Below are 16521 nucleotides of genomic sequence, written 5' to 3'. Positions count from 1 at the left end.
GTTAATCTAAACATGGAAATAATAATAAAACCAGAAAATCATACAAAAAAAATTATCTAATAATAGCTGACCTTGATTTTACCGCTTATAGTTATTTCCCCCAGCGAAAAGGGTCTATACATTTTTCATATAAAGGGATTAACCCAACCGATAGTTGCGGGACACCCGTGATCGCCCTGAGTATCAGGTACCGAAAAGCACGCAAGTCCCATCTCTATTCCAATAGAAGTGTTTTTTTTTTGGCTGCGCGTGTGTGGAGTTTTGGGAGCACCCTGAGGAACAGCCAGAACGCAGCTTCAGTCCGAGATCGGCGCAATGTCCAAAAACCTGGAGCCGCGGGTGGTGGACCTGGGCGTGGCGTGCCTGGTCTGCCTGGCAGAGGAGCCCGAGGCCAGCTCGATCTATGGCCACGACCCGGAGTCTCCTCATATGCTCATTCTGGACAAGATCCGCTGCTGCACCGGCCTGCAGCTGGATAGCAGCCCGGCGCAGCTGCAGCGCTGGCCGGACAAGATCTGCAAGCAGTGCCATCTGGAGTTGTCTGTCTCTTATCGCTTTCACGAGAAGTGCGCCGCCGTCCAGAAGCTATTTCACTCCGCTGGCTGCGCTACCCCGACCGCCCCCGCCGCCACTGTTGCTGCTTCTGCCCCGCTTCTGGTCGATAAGCAGCAGGAGCAGCTTAAGCTTGATCTGGAACAGGCCCAAGTCCGGCTGCCTGCAACACTGAAAATTAAGCGACTAAACGTGGAACCCTGCTCTTCCAGTTCAGTAAGCAGTGCGTTAACTACCACCACGGAGCCCTCCTACTACGAGGATGTCAAGGAGGAGACGGAGGCGGACGCTCTTTCCCTGATACCAGAGGGAGCCATGGTTTTATCCTTGAATGACTTGCAACAGCAGGATCCTATTACTCAGCAGCCAGAAGAAGACTCTGAAGAGCAGCAGGATGAAGAGGGGCAGGACAAGATGCTGGGACTAGATCCCTGGGATGACGATAACACTCCGGAGCACCTGTACGAGATCGAGACGCCGCTCATGGAGGAGTCTGTGGTGGACAGCCCACCGTTACCGCCGCCGCCTCAGTCTACCAACCAGTTGAGAAAGCGCTCCTACCGTCGCGTTTCGCCTATTGTCAAGCGGGAAAGACTGACGGTGGACGTGGACGACGATTACAAGCCCGCTTCTGCGACCAAACGCCGCAACTCTGAACGCTCGCCAAAGATCTGCGATGTGTGCGGCAATACGTACAAGTACCAGCACGCGCTAAATGCCCATATGCGGCGTCACAACAACGAGCGGCCGTATCCCTGCGAGGTGTGCCAGAAGGCGTTCATCTCGAACGTTGAGCTGCGTCGCCACATGCGCGTCCATACCGGCCAGAAGCCCTACAGCTGCCGCTACTGCGAGCGTCGTTTCTCGGACTTCGGCAGCAGCAAGAAGCACGAGAGGATCCACACCGGCGAGCGGCCATATGTGTGCGAGGTGTGCGACAAGGGATTCGCCTACGCTCACGTTCTGTCTGTCCATCGGCGGACGCACACCGGCAAGAAGCAGTTCCAGTGCACGCAGTGCGACAAGGGGTTCACCAAGAAGAGCTATCTTTCGGCGCATATGGACCAGCACCGTAGTTCGGGCAGCGGCGAGGCATCGGGCTCATCGTCATCCGCTGATGCATCCAATCGCCACCAGCGTAATTCCACCCGGAAAGAGTTAGCGCGCAGGGAGCAGATGCGCAAGCAACAACAAATCCCCGAGGCCTTCTCGCTGGATTCCGTCGTGCTGGAGCAGACCAAGGTTCTCGAGGAGTGCATCGTGGCGAATGACTTTATGTTTAACGATGAGGACAACGCGGAGGAGGAGGCCGTTGACGGCGAGGAGCTGCAACATGACGATCCATACCCGTACGTCGATGGCTACCAAAGCGTTCACTCTGTCAAGGAACTGGTCGGCGATCTGTTGGACACCGAGGAATTTGGTGACGAATCCAAGTACATGATAGACTAGTATTACTACCGGGACAACTCACCGCACTACTAAGAGGCGGTCTCCACACAACGAGGGCCCCAAACTTCCCCACCCCGTAGTTTTTAGACAACAAAGTTTAGAAGCGTAACTCTAAGAAATCGGTGTAAATAAAATGGAAAGATATTCGGATAGAAAGCTTACAAATTATGGGCAGTTTTTTATGGAAAATGTTTGTAAGTCGAAGTATAATTTTATATGAAAATGAAATATAACTTAATAGGAATGTTATTCGGGCAGCGATTTCAAAAATAAATAGTTTATAGTAGGCATTTAGATTCTAGATACTTTAAAGAATTTATTGTTTAACTATTCATTAAAATAACGGAATAAGTAATAAATATTAATTATTTTAGTATTTAATGGTGTTACATTGATGTTGTAAAACTCCTTTACCAACTGAGAACTTTAAAAAAGATATCCAAATAAAAATTGGCAAACTTCAAGTGCGACTTCCGAATTTCAAGAGCTATACGTATATTATATAGGTTCTTAAACTAAAGTCAGCATTCCGAAAAACAAATAAACATACATTATTTGAAGGGTACAATTAAAAAATCCAGACTTCTTTACTCTTCACCTTTCTTCGAGGCACGTACTTAAGTTTAACTATAAGTTTCCCCAACAATCCAAAAAAAAAAAAAAAAAACAATAAGAAAACGAAATTGTTTCTAAGCAAACTGTGTAAACAAAAGCACGGAAAGATGCTGTTTAAAGCGAAAGAAGACCGAGGGTCTTGGTGCCACGAGATCGAATTTTTGGCTATCCAGAACAACTGTGCAAACCGGGCACAGTGAACAACCAGTAAGAGAGACGTTTAAATTCTATCTAGTTTATTACAGTAATCGGGTTAGTCAAGTTAGTTGGAAACACGCGAACACGGCGTGCTTTTTGTGACCAGGCAGGTAGGGGGATAATTGTTCTAGGGTGGTTCGTTCACGCCAGCCAGTGGGCACTGTGTCGACGAGAACCGAACTTGGCCACGTTCTTGAACCGGTTTTGGCGGATCGCTCCGGCGGGGTCAATGTTTCGCCCTTTGGCGGACACCGGCACATTAACATAATTCACATTTTAGTCGGTGTACAAAAAATATCTATATATATATATATGTATCAAAATTTAAACGGTATGGGGATGCCGAGGGCGAGGAATTGGGATCGGTTTTACAACACGCACACAACAGACTTTAGATGGAACAATAAAACTTGAACATCGCACGGCAGCGGCTAATCCTCGAAGGTGATGCGGCCGGGTCCGTGGTTCTTCATGTATCGCCTGTAGGCTTTGTATCGTGGATTCTCCGCCAGCTTCTTCTTCATCTCCTCGTCCTGTTCCGCCTTCCAGGTGACGAAATTATCGCGCTGCCAAAGCTTCAGGTGCAGGTACTCCTCGATCAGCTTGTCCTCCTGCGCCTCGAACTGATGCTGCCCCATGCCCAGGTGGCGGCGTATGAGGTAAAGCTTCTGCTCCCGGCCGTACGGCTGCTTCATCACCGTGTACCGCCAGAACCACTGCGCGTGCCACACAATGAACGAGAGTATCGTGTAGGGGCAGATGATCAGCTGCACCCACAGCACATCCCAGAGCGTGGGCTTCGCATAGCCGCCCTTTACGTCCATCTTCTCCTCGATCACCCGCCGGATAATCCGTTCCAGCTCATCGCGCTGATCGTTCTTGGACATACGGTTCTTGCCCTTCTTTTGGATCTTCTCCTGGATCTCGTCGCGAGCTATTTCCAGGGCCTGGTTCCTATACTTGGGCACCGTGGCGAAGTACTTGATGGCCGAATCGTAGCGCTGCCAGCCGGAATAGTATTGAATTACGGATACAATGGTCAGCACGACCACGATCACCACGCGCACATCCACCTTGGGCGCCACGCGTCGCCGGTAGTAGCGATAGTAATGCGCATAGTATGCATCCGGGTTATCCAACATGTAATCGTAGTCCGTGCGTGATTCCTCATCCCGAAGAATCTCGTACGCGGTGGCCACCAGCTTGAACTGCGTTTCCGCTGCCGCCTTGGCCTCTGCACCCCGATGCAGATCCGGATGATAGCGCCTTGCCAGCTGGCGGTAGGCCTTGCCGATCTCCGACTTGGACGACTCTCTGGTGACACCCAGCACGTCGTAACAGTTGTCCTTGCCGCAGTACAGGCCCTCCAGCAAGCCTAGGGCCATCGTGGGCAGCAGGGCCAAGAGCAGCAGCAGTAGTCCGTGCGTCCGCATCTTGGATAGCGCTTTCACCCTGGACACGTGGAGTTGCAGCTGGGTGAGTGGTGGCGCACAGCTGGCACTCGTTGGCTGGGACCGGAGCGGATTGGTTGTGTATGGGATTGGACCGGAGCAACTGGTGGCGGTCGCGTTGGCGCTGCTCGTCCGTCTGCTCGGCGTTTGTCCCACTGCAAAGTTGGCCGCCGCTCGTTAACCAGGTTAGCTTCGGCCGATTACGCCGATAGCGCCGATAACTACGATGGCTGGCGCGTAAGTATGACCGTAAGTCGGGCAATGGTCACTCTAAGTCACTGCAGCAGCTATCTAGTTCTATTTCAATGTCAAAGTTAAAACTCAAAGTAATACGCGAAGTATTAAAATTCGCAAGATAGCGATTTGACCTTCGATAGCCTGCCTATCGAACTATCGTTCTTAAACATCTGGCTCCAAATACTGTGCAATTCCAAAGCATCTACAGTGAATTTAGGCTTTAAAATGGAATTTAATCAGCATGTGGATTCCGCACTGACCACTTTTGTGGACAACACAAAGTTCTTCAGGGAAATGGTAGACGGTGAGCAATGTAACACGAAGAGAAATCCCCTTAAAACCCACCAAAGTCGTTTCCGATTTCAGTGATGACGGGGAGATCCAGAAGCTGCTGGAGAAAAGCGCGCGTCTGCGCGTGGAGCACGCCGAGAATCTCATCCGTTTGAAGAGCAAGCACCAATCACTTAACCAGGCTATGCAGCAGGTGCAAAACTCGAGCTCCACCATCGAGCAGTTCGAGGACCTCTGGAAGGAGCGCTCCGAAGCGGTGGAGCACAAGCGCATCAATGTCAAGAACATAGCCGAGTTTAAGAACTTCAAGAAAACTGTGAAATCTGCAGCTGCCCAGCTAGGTGCGGAGGTCAATGGTCAGGCGAATGGCGCCGACCAGGATGAGGACCTTATCATCGAAGGAATCGAAGAGACCGGCAGCGAGATTTTCTCGCTCTATGATCCCTGGTCCAAGGCGCTGATGAAGAACCCCGTGCGAAACAAAGTGTGCGGCCACATCTACGACCGCGATTCGGTGATGCTGATCATCAAGGACAACATTGGCATCCTATGTCCGGTGCTCGGCTGTGCCAACGAGACCTACATCCAGCCAGCGCACCTGGTCGAGGATGCCAACGTCCGGCAAAAGGTGCAACGGCGAATGGCCGAAGAAATTGAGGATGGCGCTGCCTCGGAGGAGGACGAGGAACAGGATTGAGTTTTGATCCGAATTCTGTTGAGCTATGCTCTTACATTTTCATCTGTATATGTAAAATAAGTCTTGTGAAAAATAAACTTTACAAATAGAACAAAAATGTATGATAATTTAATATCGCAACATGTCTTTCGATAGTGAATTAAGCGATAAATCTGTTGCGTGGATTGCCCACCTCTAAAACTAATGTTTTGGTAAACAAAAAGAACCAAATTAAACATGAGCTACATACAATTTGAAAGCGGCAGGGAGAAGGACAAGGCGCGCCAGGAGCTGCGGGAGGCTCGTGAGGCGATGCTGCAGCAGGCCAAGGAGCGGGCGGAGATGCGTGGCCAGCGCGAAAGGCAGAAGGAACTCCGCGGCGAAGCCGACTGGATGCTGCCCGCGGTGGCCAAGAAACTGGAGAAGCCCGCCAAAAAGTCCAAGAAGAAGAGTTCCAAGCACAAGTCTAGGTCCAAGTCCAAGTCATCGAAGAAGAGCAGAAAGCATCGCAGCAGCAGCAGCAGTAGCAGCGAAAGTTCCACTTCATCTTCCTCCTCGTCCAGTGAGGATGAAAAGGAGCGCAAGCGACGCAAGAAGAAGTCCAAGAAGAGCCGCAAGGAAAGCGCCAGTGAGGACGAGTGGGTGGAAGCTCCTCCGCCTCCCGCGGCAGACAGTGTTAATAATAAGAAGGAGCCCCCTCAGCGGGACGACTGGATGACCAGCGAGGCTCTCCTTCTAAAGACGTTCTCCAGGGAACGCAAGGAGCCGGCGAAGCCAAACGAGAAAGCCCAACAAATTGATGCCTACGATCCGGCCAAGAGTGGCCGTGAGCTTAATCCCTACTGGAAGAGCAATGGCACGGGTCTGCCCGGCTTCCAGAAGCCACAGGATGACGATGAGCGGCAGGCCAAGCCGCTTTCCATCAGCTCCGGACAAGGATCCTCGCGCGGTTGGCGAAAACCAGGCGCAAAGGCTCCCAGTCCGCCAAGACGGGGCAGATCTCCCTCCAGAAGTGCCACATCTCCTTCTTCCGAAGACGAGGATGCGGTGGAGCAGACCAAGTCCACACCCTCTTGCCTCACAGACGAACAGATCAATGAGCTGGCCGGCAAGGCCATCAAGGCAGAACTCAAAGGAAAGAAAGAACTGGCGGCAGAACTCAATCAACAGTTGGAAGCCGCGCGTAAGGAACGAGCAGAGTTTATTGCCTCCGGCCAATCAGTACCGAAGGCAAATGCCAGGCCAGCCAAGTCCAAGACCTCGGCAGAGCATGTGCTGCTCACCAAGGTGGATCAGAGCGGGAACGTGCGTCCGCTGGTGCAGTCCGGTGATCCAAACGAACAGTACGGCGGCAGGAGGGGACAAAAACGCAGCAGCAAGAAGGTGGATACCCACGTGGATGGCCAGCGTGTTAGATACTTCGCCGATGATGACCGCTATGACATTAAGCAAATGGTAAGCTGAACTTTCACAAGCAAATACTAAATAGTAACACTTTTTAATCTCCAGTTCGAGCGGGAGAAGCACGCCACGGCCGCAGAAGCCAACCTGCAGTATGCTGACATTGTGTCCAAGCACAAGAATCCCAACGATGACTTGGAGGACATATTTGCGGACAAGGTGCGCAAGCAGATCTCCGCCGGAGATGCCGAGAAGCGGGAGATGCAGAGCGCCATCAGGGAGCACGAGAAACTGGCGGCCACTCTGGACAACTGCGAGCGCTGCTTTGACTCCGCCAAGTTGGACAAACAGCTGCTGGTGTCCCTGGGTGATAAGATCTACCTCAGTCTGCCGTGGTACATGGGCCTCCAGAGCGGTCACTGCATTCTGACGACCCTACAGCATATACCCTGCTGCACGCAACTAGACGAAGATGCCTGGGAGGAGATGAGCAACTTCCGGAAGGCACTCACTCGCATGTTCGCTGCCCGGCGTCAGGATGTCGTCTTCTACGAGATCGCCAACAAGCTGCACCGGCGACCGCATCTCACCGTGCACTGCATCCCCATTCCCGCCAGCCAAGGAGAGATGGCGCCCTTCTACTTCAAGAAGGCCATCGAGGAGTCGGAGCAGGAGTGGTGCATCAACAAGCAGCTGGTCTCGCTGCGCCAGAAGTCCCTGCGTGCGGCCATTCCCAAGGGACTGCCCTACGTGTGGGTTCACTTCGGCATGGACTCGGGCTTCGCGCACGTCATCGAGGACGAGGATCGATTTCCGGCCAACTTCGCCCAGGTTCGTTGGCATTGCTCGCGTTGTTTGTTTCAAATGTATGCCAATAGCACTTTGTACTTTCAGGAAATCCTTGGGGGAATGCTGGAGCTCAATCCGAATGCTTGGCGAAAGCCACGAAAAGAGTCAAATCCCATCGGAAAGGTTAAAACGTTTGCTGAGAACTGGAAGAAATTTGACTGTACTCAGAATTAAAACGATACACTGTACAAAAAAGATATGTTAAGATCATTTCAAGTCATAAAAATGTAATATATAATTTTATACATCTTAAAAAAACGTTTTAAATAAATATTCTCACCCGGTAATTTTTAAACTTCGATAAGTCTAATCGATAACAATAAATGTCCATTTCCATACGCATTGCGTATCACTGTTTTAGTCTATTAACTTGTAATTTGCAACACTGGCTAACAGCTGACTGAAATATATAAATATTTAGCAATTTGTTTTTGTGCCTGCTAGGGAATTGTGCTTTCATTTATTAAAAAAAAATAAGTAAACCACTAAGGCACATACATAACGAGCTATAGTGCGTCAGTAATGGATTACACATCATGCTGCAACGCAAAGAAACGATAGCTTCTCTGGCCAATTGGAAGACAGCTGTTTTGAACAGGCAATTCGTCTAGAAAAGTTCATCAACAATCCAAGAAGTAGCTGAAGGCATCCCAGTAGTAACTGCATCCAATGCGCCAGTAGCATTTGACCCGAAGAATCCCCTGATTGTGGCCATTGCCATGTCCGTGTCCCTGGAGACTTACACCCGGCGGGAGCTGTGATGGAGCGCTAGGTTCTGGCCAGGATGTGGCCAGCCGCCCTGACACGCCTGCTGCGACGCCGGATTGTGTACATCGTGCTGGTGGTACTGCTGCTCATCTACGGATTCGGACACATTTTCGATCGGGTGAGTGCACGTGCTCCGTGTTGGCAGTTCTTAGCTCCTGGAGTTTAACCTTATTAGTGACATAAACCGCATCTCCGTGGCAAATTGAGTTACCTTTGTACCCGCAGGACTCCTTTTCGGGCCTGCACTATGACGAGTACATGGTGCAGCGCACCCGTCCGCTCTTGTGGACGCAGCAGCTCCTGGGGCCGGAGGAGCAGCTCAATCGCACGCGCGGCGATCCGGAAGCACGCTGCCGCAACTCTGTCCAGGGCCGCCAATGGCTGGCCGACGAACGAGGATTCGTGTGCCGACGCGAGGAGGTGCTAACCAACGGCTGCTGCAATCTGGAACTGTCCGGCATTGGATACTACAGTTGCCGCACATGCAACACCAGCACCCACTGTTGTGGTGTGTACGAGTATTGCGTCTCCTGCTGCCTGCACCCAGGACAGCAGCCGCTGCTGGAGCGCGTCCTGCTGGCGCCCAACACGCCCAAGTACATATTCGCCACCGTGACGGACCACTTCGAGCTATGCCTGGTCAAATGTCGTACAAACTCACACTCCGTGGAGCACGAGAACAAGTACCGCGATCCGGCAGCCAAGCATTGTTATGGTCTAACCGAGGCGCACGAATCCCAGCGGGATGTGGCGCCCCAGGGAGCCAGTCGCAGCTGACCACCGCATCCCGTCCACCGTCCAATGCGATGACTCTGCCTTCTGTACAAAGCTTTCGGCCGGAGCAAATTTAGACGTTCAACTGATGAGCTTTACCTCGAACTAGAAATGAGAAAGTTTTTAGTTATCAGCTGGTTCGTTGGCAATATTTTACTAAGTCAGGGATCGCTTTAGGTTAGAAGTAATATGTTTTTTCTTTAATTTTCTGCATATTTATAGTAAACTATTCATGAACAATAATTGTAAAACACAATCGAACATACATACATATGCTAAATTGAATTTAGTTTGTTTCTTTAGCTTACTTAGACATTGTAAATAAATAAATAGCTCTCTGTTATGTTTTATTTCATTTCATTCATTTCATTTTATAACGTACTATTGTAAATAATTTATGTCTAGCCATAAGCCATTGAAGCGTGCAATTTTTGTATTTTAGCAGGAGTCTGTCTAATTAAATTATTTTTCCATGCCTAATTGTGTGCATAAATAAGCAGTGGATAACAAGGAATAGTGTGGTCAACTTTAATTTATCTTTATATTCTCTTTATAAAAAAAATATAAAACTTATTTAATTTATTTATGCATTGTTTCTTACATTTAAAAGGACCTTTAATTTGTTAGCTAGGCTGCTGGGATATTTTACAAATCCGTAATAGGTTTTCCGAGTTTAGTTACGTGGCAACTGTGAACGGCTCCTGGTGCACCACCTGACCCTCGATGCCGTAAAAGATGGTGCCATCCTGGACATATCCCCACGCCATGCGACGCGATGTGAAACTGATGCCCAGATCGCCGGAGTGGCCAACAACGATGGCGCCACCAGTGCCACCCAGCCGCTTGGTCATCTCGCGGCACTCCCTGTCGGCGGCTGCCTGGGCGGACAATCCCTGGTACTCCATGGCGGCCAGTATGCGCTGGGCGAGATTGTAACGCATGATGGTCTCGCCATGTCCAGTGGTGGAGACGCCTCCACGGTAGTTATCCGCATAGGTGCCGCTGCCCAGAATGGGTGTGTCCCCAATGCGACCCGGCCATTTGCCGGTGATGCCGCCGGTGGAGGTGCCCACCACAATCTGGCCCGATGCGTCCATGGCCACCGCTCCGACCGTCTCGCCACTGGGATCCGTTTTCGGTGTCGGCTTGTCCTCGGCCAGTTCTGTGCGCGCAAAGAAGGGATCCTTGCCCTGGGCCATCTCATCCTGGAACTCCTTCAACGTGAAGCGTGCTCCCTCGGTGACCAGTGCCCCCGGCTGCAGTCGCTCGCTGCCCGTGGCCAGGGCCAGTTCCTGGGCCGCTGCGCCGCCAAGAAAGGTGTGCCGCTGCTTCTCCATCAGGCGACGGGCCACTGTGATAGGATGCATCACGTCGCGCAGCAGGGTTATGCAGCCGGCTCGCAAATCCCGGCCCTCCATCAGGCTGGCCTCCATCTCCACCTGGCCACTGGTGTTCAGGCAGGATCCGTAGCCGGCATTGAAGTTCTCGTCCAGCTCCATGCTGCGTACCGCCGCCTCCACGGCGTCCAGGGCACTGCCTTCTTTGCCATTGTCCGGACTCAATTGGCCCCATGCGGAGCGGAGAGCCTGCTTTATGCCCGCGAACTTTCCAGCGATTCTGGAGTCCGATATGTCTCCGGCTCCCCCGTGGATAAGCAGAACTGGGCGTGGCATTTCGGGTATATTCGATGGAGTTACGGAGATTTTATGCTGACACTACAAAGTCAGTCGGGTAGTCCGATGTGGCAGGCAACCCGAGCAGCTTATGTCTGGAGCTCCGCTTGCTAGGGAATTGTTTTATACTCTCTTTGTCTTTATGACTTCTTTGTTGGCGCAGATAATTCCCTGCCGGAGGAGTCCATTGGCAACTGCAATGATTTCTAAATCGACTTTTGATTAATTTTCGAATGGCAAGCTTAGAAATTTTGAAAGGATATATGTATATTAAATTGTATTAATTTAAGCGTGAATCAAAGCTGTATCAAATCTATATCAATAATATATATTGTTATGGGCAGGGTAAATAAATGGTCGGTCATTTATTTTGTATGGACACGCTTTCGTTTTCAGTGGTTTTGTGGTCTCTCTTATCTGAAATATGCATTTGAATATAAAGTAAATATTATAAAGTAATATTATGAACTATACATAATCTTTATACCACGACATTTTAGTTATGCACATTTTTCTATTCAAATGCATATTTCAGATAAGAGAGACCACAAATTTATGTTAGAAAATCTGAAACATATTTTATTATAGGCATGGTATATTTGTCACAATTTTATTTGAAACTCTAAAGAGGTAAGGGTATTCGCTAGTCGAGGTGGTTTGGATGTGTTTGCCCTTTGTTTTTGTTTTCCCTCATATGCACTGTGATAAGGCGAATAATCCGATTGTTCGTGAAGTAGATTTGAGCTTAAATATTATAATGGGCGTGTGAACCTGAAGATAAGGTACATGCATACATACATATGTATATATGTGGTGGCATCCGACTTTTTCGAATCTCACATGAAAACAGGCTTAGCTTGTTGGTCATGTTTTATGGAAAGGCTCATGGAATACAACAATAAATATTGCTTATTACAAACACACTCTTCAGCTTTTTTGATCGATATGATTATGGAGTTTTTGTGATTTAAAGAAATTGACCATTCAGTCAGAGACAATAATTCCGCAAGAGATGTGTAAGTTCTTTCTAAAAATACCTCTATTAGCCGTATTTACTTTTCAACATCACTCAATAGTGAATGGGTAATTTTGTGGCCAATGGCCATGTCATATTCATAGCCATCCCCATTCATTCCCAGTGACATGTTAAAGTTCAATGGTCTTTGCCCGTGCGCGTCACTTCATCAGTGAACCACAGTCAGGCACGCACATGAAGTGCACCACCCTGCGGGGCATGACACCACCCACCACCCAACATCCACCATCCACCATCCACCATGCACCACCAACCGCCACCCACTGCGGCAATGATGATGAAGCAATTAAAGCGAAACGTTTTATCAAAACACTCGACTCGGCTGGCGAGTTCTTGCACTTGTGGCGACGCCATCTACATTCCGTCACAAGTGGCGCCCCCTGTCGGTGGTGCCTCACACAACAAAAGATCAATTCGCTCAGGTGAGAAGTTTCTTACTTAAATTAGATGTTTACTAGCTTAACATAGACAAATATTAGCTATTATACATCTATGTACATCTATATTTATATCATCATTAAATTTATTTTTTGGTACATTTTATAGATGAGTGCTTTGTGGATTTGAAAGCAATGCTCGCTTTGCTTCTCGATTGTTTCAGGCACTTGAAACTTGGTCGGGATTGCCGTGAACTGGTTTATATGGCTGGGGACTCACGCAGCAGAGCATCGGAATGTTCGGTGCACACTCGAGTGCATAATAACATTTTATGGCATCGAACGTGAGCACGGCGTTGCTTGAACTCTGACCCCCTTCTCGTTATAATTTCTTCCATTTCTCTGGGGGCCCGATGGAGCAATTTTGGCAGTCCTCTTTTGCCATTTTCCCCCTTTTTTTTTTCTTCTCCGCAGCCAATTTTCCACCGAAAAGACCCCGCTCCAATCGTATGGGGATCAAACGTAAATTTCACTTTGTGCAGCAGCGAGGAGCTCGCCAAAAAAAAAGGCCAAAGAAACAGCTGCAGGAACAATAGAGGCGGTGAAATAGAAGTTGGACTCTGGGCGGGTGGGTTCGAATTTATAAATCAAAATGTCAGAAATGGTTAACGATTCCAGCAACGATGGGTTGTGTCAGTCGTCGTCCTCACATGACCCCCATCATCGTAATCATAGTCATTATCATCGCCATTATTGCCCCCAATGAACTCCTCTCGTCCAGCGGGTTGCGATTAAAGGGTCTGAAGGATATGGAAAGGGAACCGGGGTAATAGTTCACGTACCTTCTGGCCTTAGCGATTTAATCGGGTGTGAAATGCTCATAACAGAAAGGTTGGATATATGGATGTGGATGCGGAAGGGGATGGGAGTCGAGATGGAGATGGGGACGCTCAGGTATGCAGGATTATAGAGTGCCACTTGGTGTAAAGCCGAAAGCTCATTACCGTATTAAGCTCAAATGTCCTTCAGGTACTTTAATCCATTTCAATGAATTTGTGCCACTGCATGTGGAGATGTAATATACAAATTAAAATATATATGCGTTAAATACCACAATAAAATTGGCTTTTCGCTGAGCCAAAGCCCTCAAATTAACGCATTTTAATGAGCAGTTTATTGCTCACAACAAAATAGAATTATATGTTTAAATTACAGTTTATCTCAAATGCATGCAATCTGGTTTTAACTATAATTTATTTTAATGAGTATTTAATTGCGCACAACAATATTGGTTACTGTGCCATTAAATAATGCAAAATTAGGCCTTTTCGACATATTAATTAAGCGTAATTTCTATCTGCACATATGTATATTGGGTTTCCTCAATCAATTATAATTCGTTTTCGGTATATTTAAAATACATAATTTATTCGTTTCGGGTTTGTCATTGAAACGATGAAAGCAATGTAAAATAATAGTTAATATAGAATTTAATTTAAGGTAACTATACGTGCATTGAAGGTGTTCCTTGCTTCCAGAGGATAGCTATTAGCCACTTTCTGTAGCAGTGGCAGCTGAAAAGTATGCTACGATAATGATTGTGTTGGCATTGAAGGGTGAGCATACTTTGCCTGATTGGACAACCCACGTCCAAAGGGCGACCATCGGCCCAAATATCCAAAGTCCCGTCAGGGATCAAGGTCGCAGCACCTGAGATTCACCTGTCGACTCCTTTGGGTAAGTGCAGCGGCAGTGGGCATCAGAAATCGGGCATCGGAAATCGGAACCGGAGTGACACAGACAATGGCGACAAAGACGCCAAAGAGCCTCTTTTGTTGCGGCTTACGGCTGCCATTCAATGGGCTCCATTTCCACACTTTTCCCGCCGATTTTCCCTCCACCCTCCCCCTTCCGGCTTAGCCCAGCCATCCACAGGGAAACCGGATAATTTGCTGTCTCTGGCATTTCCCGAGGAGTCGGCTGCTTAAAACACCTTCTCGGCTCAAGTCCTTTTCCAATTAAGCCCTTTTTTAACTGGGCTGGCAAAACAGAGAATAACTACGGCGGTTTTCTATGAACTGTTGAAAACTTTACTAAAGTCTGGGAAATTACGATTTTTATAGTACTTTTGATGGGTATTATATGTACATAGTAAAATAGTTTTTATTGGGCTAGGAATAAAAACTGCTTGTATTCGTTTAAGAAACTTCAAGTGGTTCTTGTATTATTAAACAACTCAAATAGAGAATTTTATATACTCTTGATTACGAAAACAATATTTATCGTTGTACTCCAACAGTTGGGACTTATTTTTCCCAGTGCCGCACTAAGTAACTTCCCAATTAAACTCTTGATTGTCTGGCAAATTTCGGTTGGTTTTGATTCCTAATGGATTCAGGATGGATTGTAATCCACGTTGCCGTATCGGTTACACTTTGGACACTTGGCAAGGTCGTTGTCCTGCGTCCTGGCTGGCAAATTAAATTGTCAGCTCCCTTTTGGCCATCTATTTTGCTTTGTTTTTCCGTTTGAAAGACGTGTCTACTTGGGAAACCACACCCCACCCCCATCTGCCCTAGATTTCAACTTTACTTTGATTTTATGTCTTTCGGTCCGTTTTCCGTTCGAGGCGGCCACTTGAAAATTAATTTAGAATAAACCGCAGGCGATCGCCAACTCACCACATTGGATATTATCTGTTTATCCAGTGCCAGATAATTGAATTTATCGACATCTCATGCCTGTTTGTTGAGTCCAAATTGCGTGTTATAACTTAATTTCCTTGCCATTGGCAAGCAACTCGCCCTTCCAACGACTGCAGCCATTTGAATACATCTATACAGATATAAACATATATACTATGCTATATATATATGAAGTTTTTATTTGGCGCACTTTTATCGATTGTTGTGAATTGACCTCATCTATAACAATTAACAATTAACGATAATAATTAAAGCTCGTCTACACACGAAAATTGGAGAGGTAGTACATTTTATTGACGTTGTACCTAATCGCGATTAAAATATTTCATATATTTCAAAGTATTACAATTGTGAAGCTCTAGATAATAAAAAATGGTAAAATAACTTTTGCTTTTACCGCTATCGAAAAAAAACGTATTATTTTTTATCAAAAAATCGAAAAACAAAATGTTGTAAAAAAATCGAATATTTTCAATCGGCGTTTTCGCCATAACTTGACCAAAAATGGGCGCACAGCTAAAATAAAGACTGTTTTGTGCAGCTATTAAACATAGCTAACTATGTGTATCCCTACTTTTTTGATTTTCGCAAAAAAAAATTTAACAAATTTTCGCATTTTCGATAAGGGGTACCATCATCAAAATTTGCGAAAAATGGTAAAAAATTAGCATATCAATGTATGTACATGGATCGATAGGGAATTTTGTAACGAATTCAACGAGATATGGCATTCCACTTTTGGACAACTATTTTTGTTGCTATCGAAAAAAAACGTATTATTTTTTATCAAAAAATCGAAAAACAAAATGTTGTAAAAAAATCGAATATTTTCAATCGGCGTTTTCGCCATAACTTGACCAAAAATGGGCGCACAGCTAAAATAAAGACTGTTTTGTGCAGCTATTAAACATAGCTAACTATGTGTATCCCTACTTTTTTGATTTTCGCAAAAAAAAATTTAACAAATTTTCGCATTTTCGATAAGGGGTACCATCATCAAAATTTGCGAAAAATGGTAAAAAATTAGCATATCAATGTATGTACATGGATCGATAGGGAATTTTGTAACGAATTCAACGAGATATGGCATTCCACTTTTGGACAACTATTTTTGTTGCTATCGAAAAAAAACGTATTATTTTTTATCAAAAAATCGAAAAACTAAATTTTGTAAAAAAATCGAATATTTTCAATCGGCGTTTTCGCCATAACTTGACCAAAAATGGGCGCACAGCTAAAATAAAGACTGTTTTGTGCAGCTATTAAACATAGCTAACTATGTGTATCCCTACTTTTTTGATTTTCGCAAAAAAAAAATTTAACAAATTTTCGCATTTTCAATAAGGGGTACCATCATCAAAATTTGCAAAAAATGGTAAAAAATTAGCATATCAATGTATGTACATGGATCGATAGGGAATTTTGTAACGAATTCAACGAGTTATGGCATTCCACTTTTGGACAAC

At 46.8% G+C, this 16521-nt stretch overlaps 6 protein-coding genes across 7 annotated transcripts; 4 read left to right on the top strand and 2 right to left on the bottom strand.

Moving 5' to 3' along the window:
• Positions 1–217: 217 nt before the first annotated feature.
• LOC120455543 (zinc finger and SCAN domain-containing protein 21) lies at positions 218–2380 on the top strand. Its single transcript, XM_039641880.2, has one exon. It carries the CDS (start codon positions 316–318, stop codon positions 2002–2004), a length of 1689 nt encoding a protein of 562 aa, XP_039497814.1. The 5' UTR covers positions 218–315; the 3' UTR covers positions 2005–2380.
• Positions 2381–2838: 458 nt separating this feature from the next.
• LOC120455544 (dnaJ homolog subfamily C member 25 homolog) lies at positions 2839–4471 on the bottom strand. The gene has a single exon (XM_039641881.1). It carries the CDS (start codon positions 4248–4250, stop codon positions 3249–3251), a length of 1002 nt encoding a protein of 333 aa, XP_039497815.1. The 5' UTR covers positions 4251–4471; the 3' UTR covers positions 2839–3248.
• A 109-nt stretch (positions 4472–4580) lies between these two features.
• On the top strand, positions 4581–5600 carry LOC120455545 (E3 SUMO-protein ligase NSE2-like). Of its 2 annotated transcripts, none has more exons than XM_039641882.2 (2): positions 4581–4809; positions 4856–5600. In XM_039641882.2, the coding sequence occupies exons 1-2, from the start codon at positions 4731–4733 to the stop codon at positions 5491–5493; spliced, it is 717 nt and encodes a 238-aa protein (XP_039497816.1). In that variant the 5' UTR covers positions 4581–4730; the 3' UTR covers positions 5494–5600. The 2 variants fall into 2 exon arrangements, with proteins under 2 accessions (XP_039497816.1, XP_039497818.1); XM_039641884.1 differs by having other exon boundaries at positions 4623–4809; positions 4872–5600.
• A 55-nt stretch (positions 5601–5655) lies between these two features.
• LOC120455993 (CWF19-like protein 2 homolog) lies at positions 5656–7973 on the top strand. Its single transcript, XM_039642551.2, has 3 exons — positions 5656–6927; positions 6982–7704; positions 7768–7973. Exons 1-3 carry the CDS (start codon positions 5710–5712, stop codon positions 7894–7896), a joined length of 2070 nt encoding a protein of 689 aa, XP_039498485.1. The 5' UTR covers positions 5656–5709; the 3' UTR covers positions 7897–7973.
• Positions 7974–8110: 137 nt separating this feature from the next.
• LOC120455995 (SREBP regulating gene protein) lies at positions 8111–9681 on the top strand. Its single transcript, XM_039642553.1, has 2 exons — positions 8111–8608; positions 8716–9681. Exons 1-2 carry the CDS (start codon positions 8507–8509, stop codon positions 9265–9267), a joined length of 654 nt encoding a protein of 217 aa, XP_039498487.1. The 5' UTR covers positions 8111–8506; the 3' UTR covers positions 9268–9681.
• A 147-nt stretch (positions 9682–9828) lies between these two features.
• LOC120455994 (probable isoaspartyl peptidase/L-asparaginase CG7860) lies at positions 9829–11067 on the bottom strand. Its single transcript, XM_039642552.1, has one exon. It carries the CDS (start codon positions 10935–10937, stop codon positions 9942–9944), a length of 996 nt encoding a protein of 331 aa, XP_039498486.1. The 5' UTR covers positions 10938–11067; the 3' UTR covers positions 9829–9941.
• Positions 11068–16521: the final 5454 nt, after the last annotated feature.

This window comes from Drosophila santomea, chromosome X, assembly GCF_016746245.2.
Source record: "Drosophila santomea strain STO CAGO 1482 chromosome X, Prin_Dsan_1.1, whole genome shotgun sequence".
Classification (NCBI taxonomy): Eukaryota; Metazoa; Arthropoda; class Insecta; order Diptera; family Drosophilidae; genus Drosophila; species Drosophila santomea.
The sequence above is the reverse complement of the archived record's forward strand: the minus strand, read 5'-3'. Positions and strand labels throughout refer to the sequence as shown.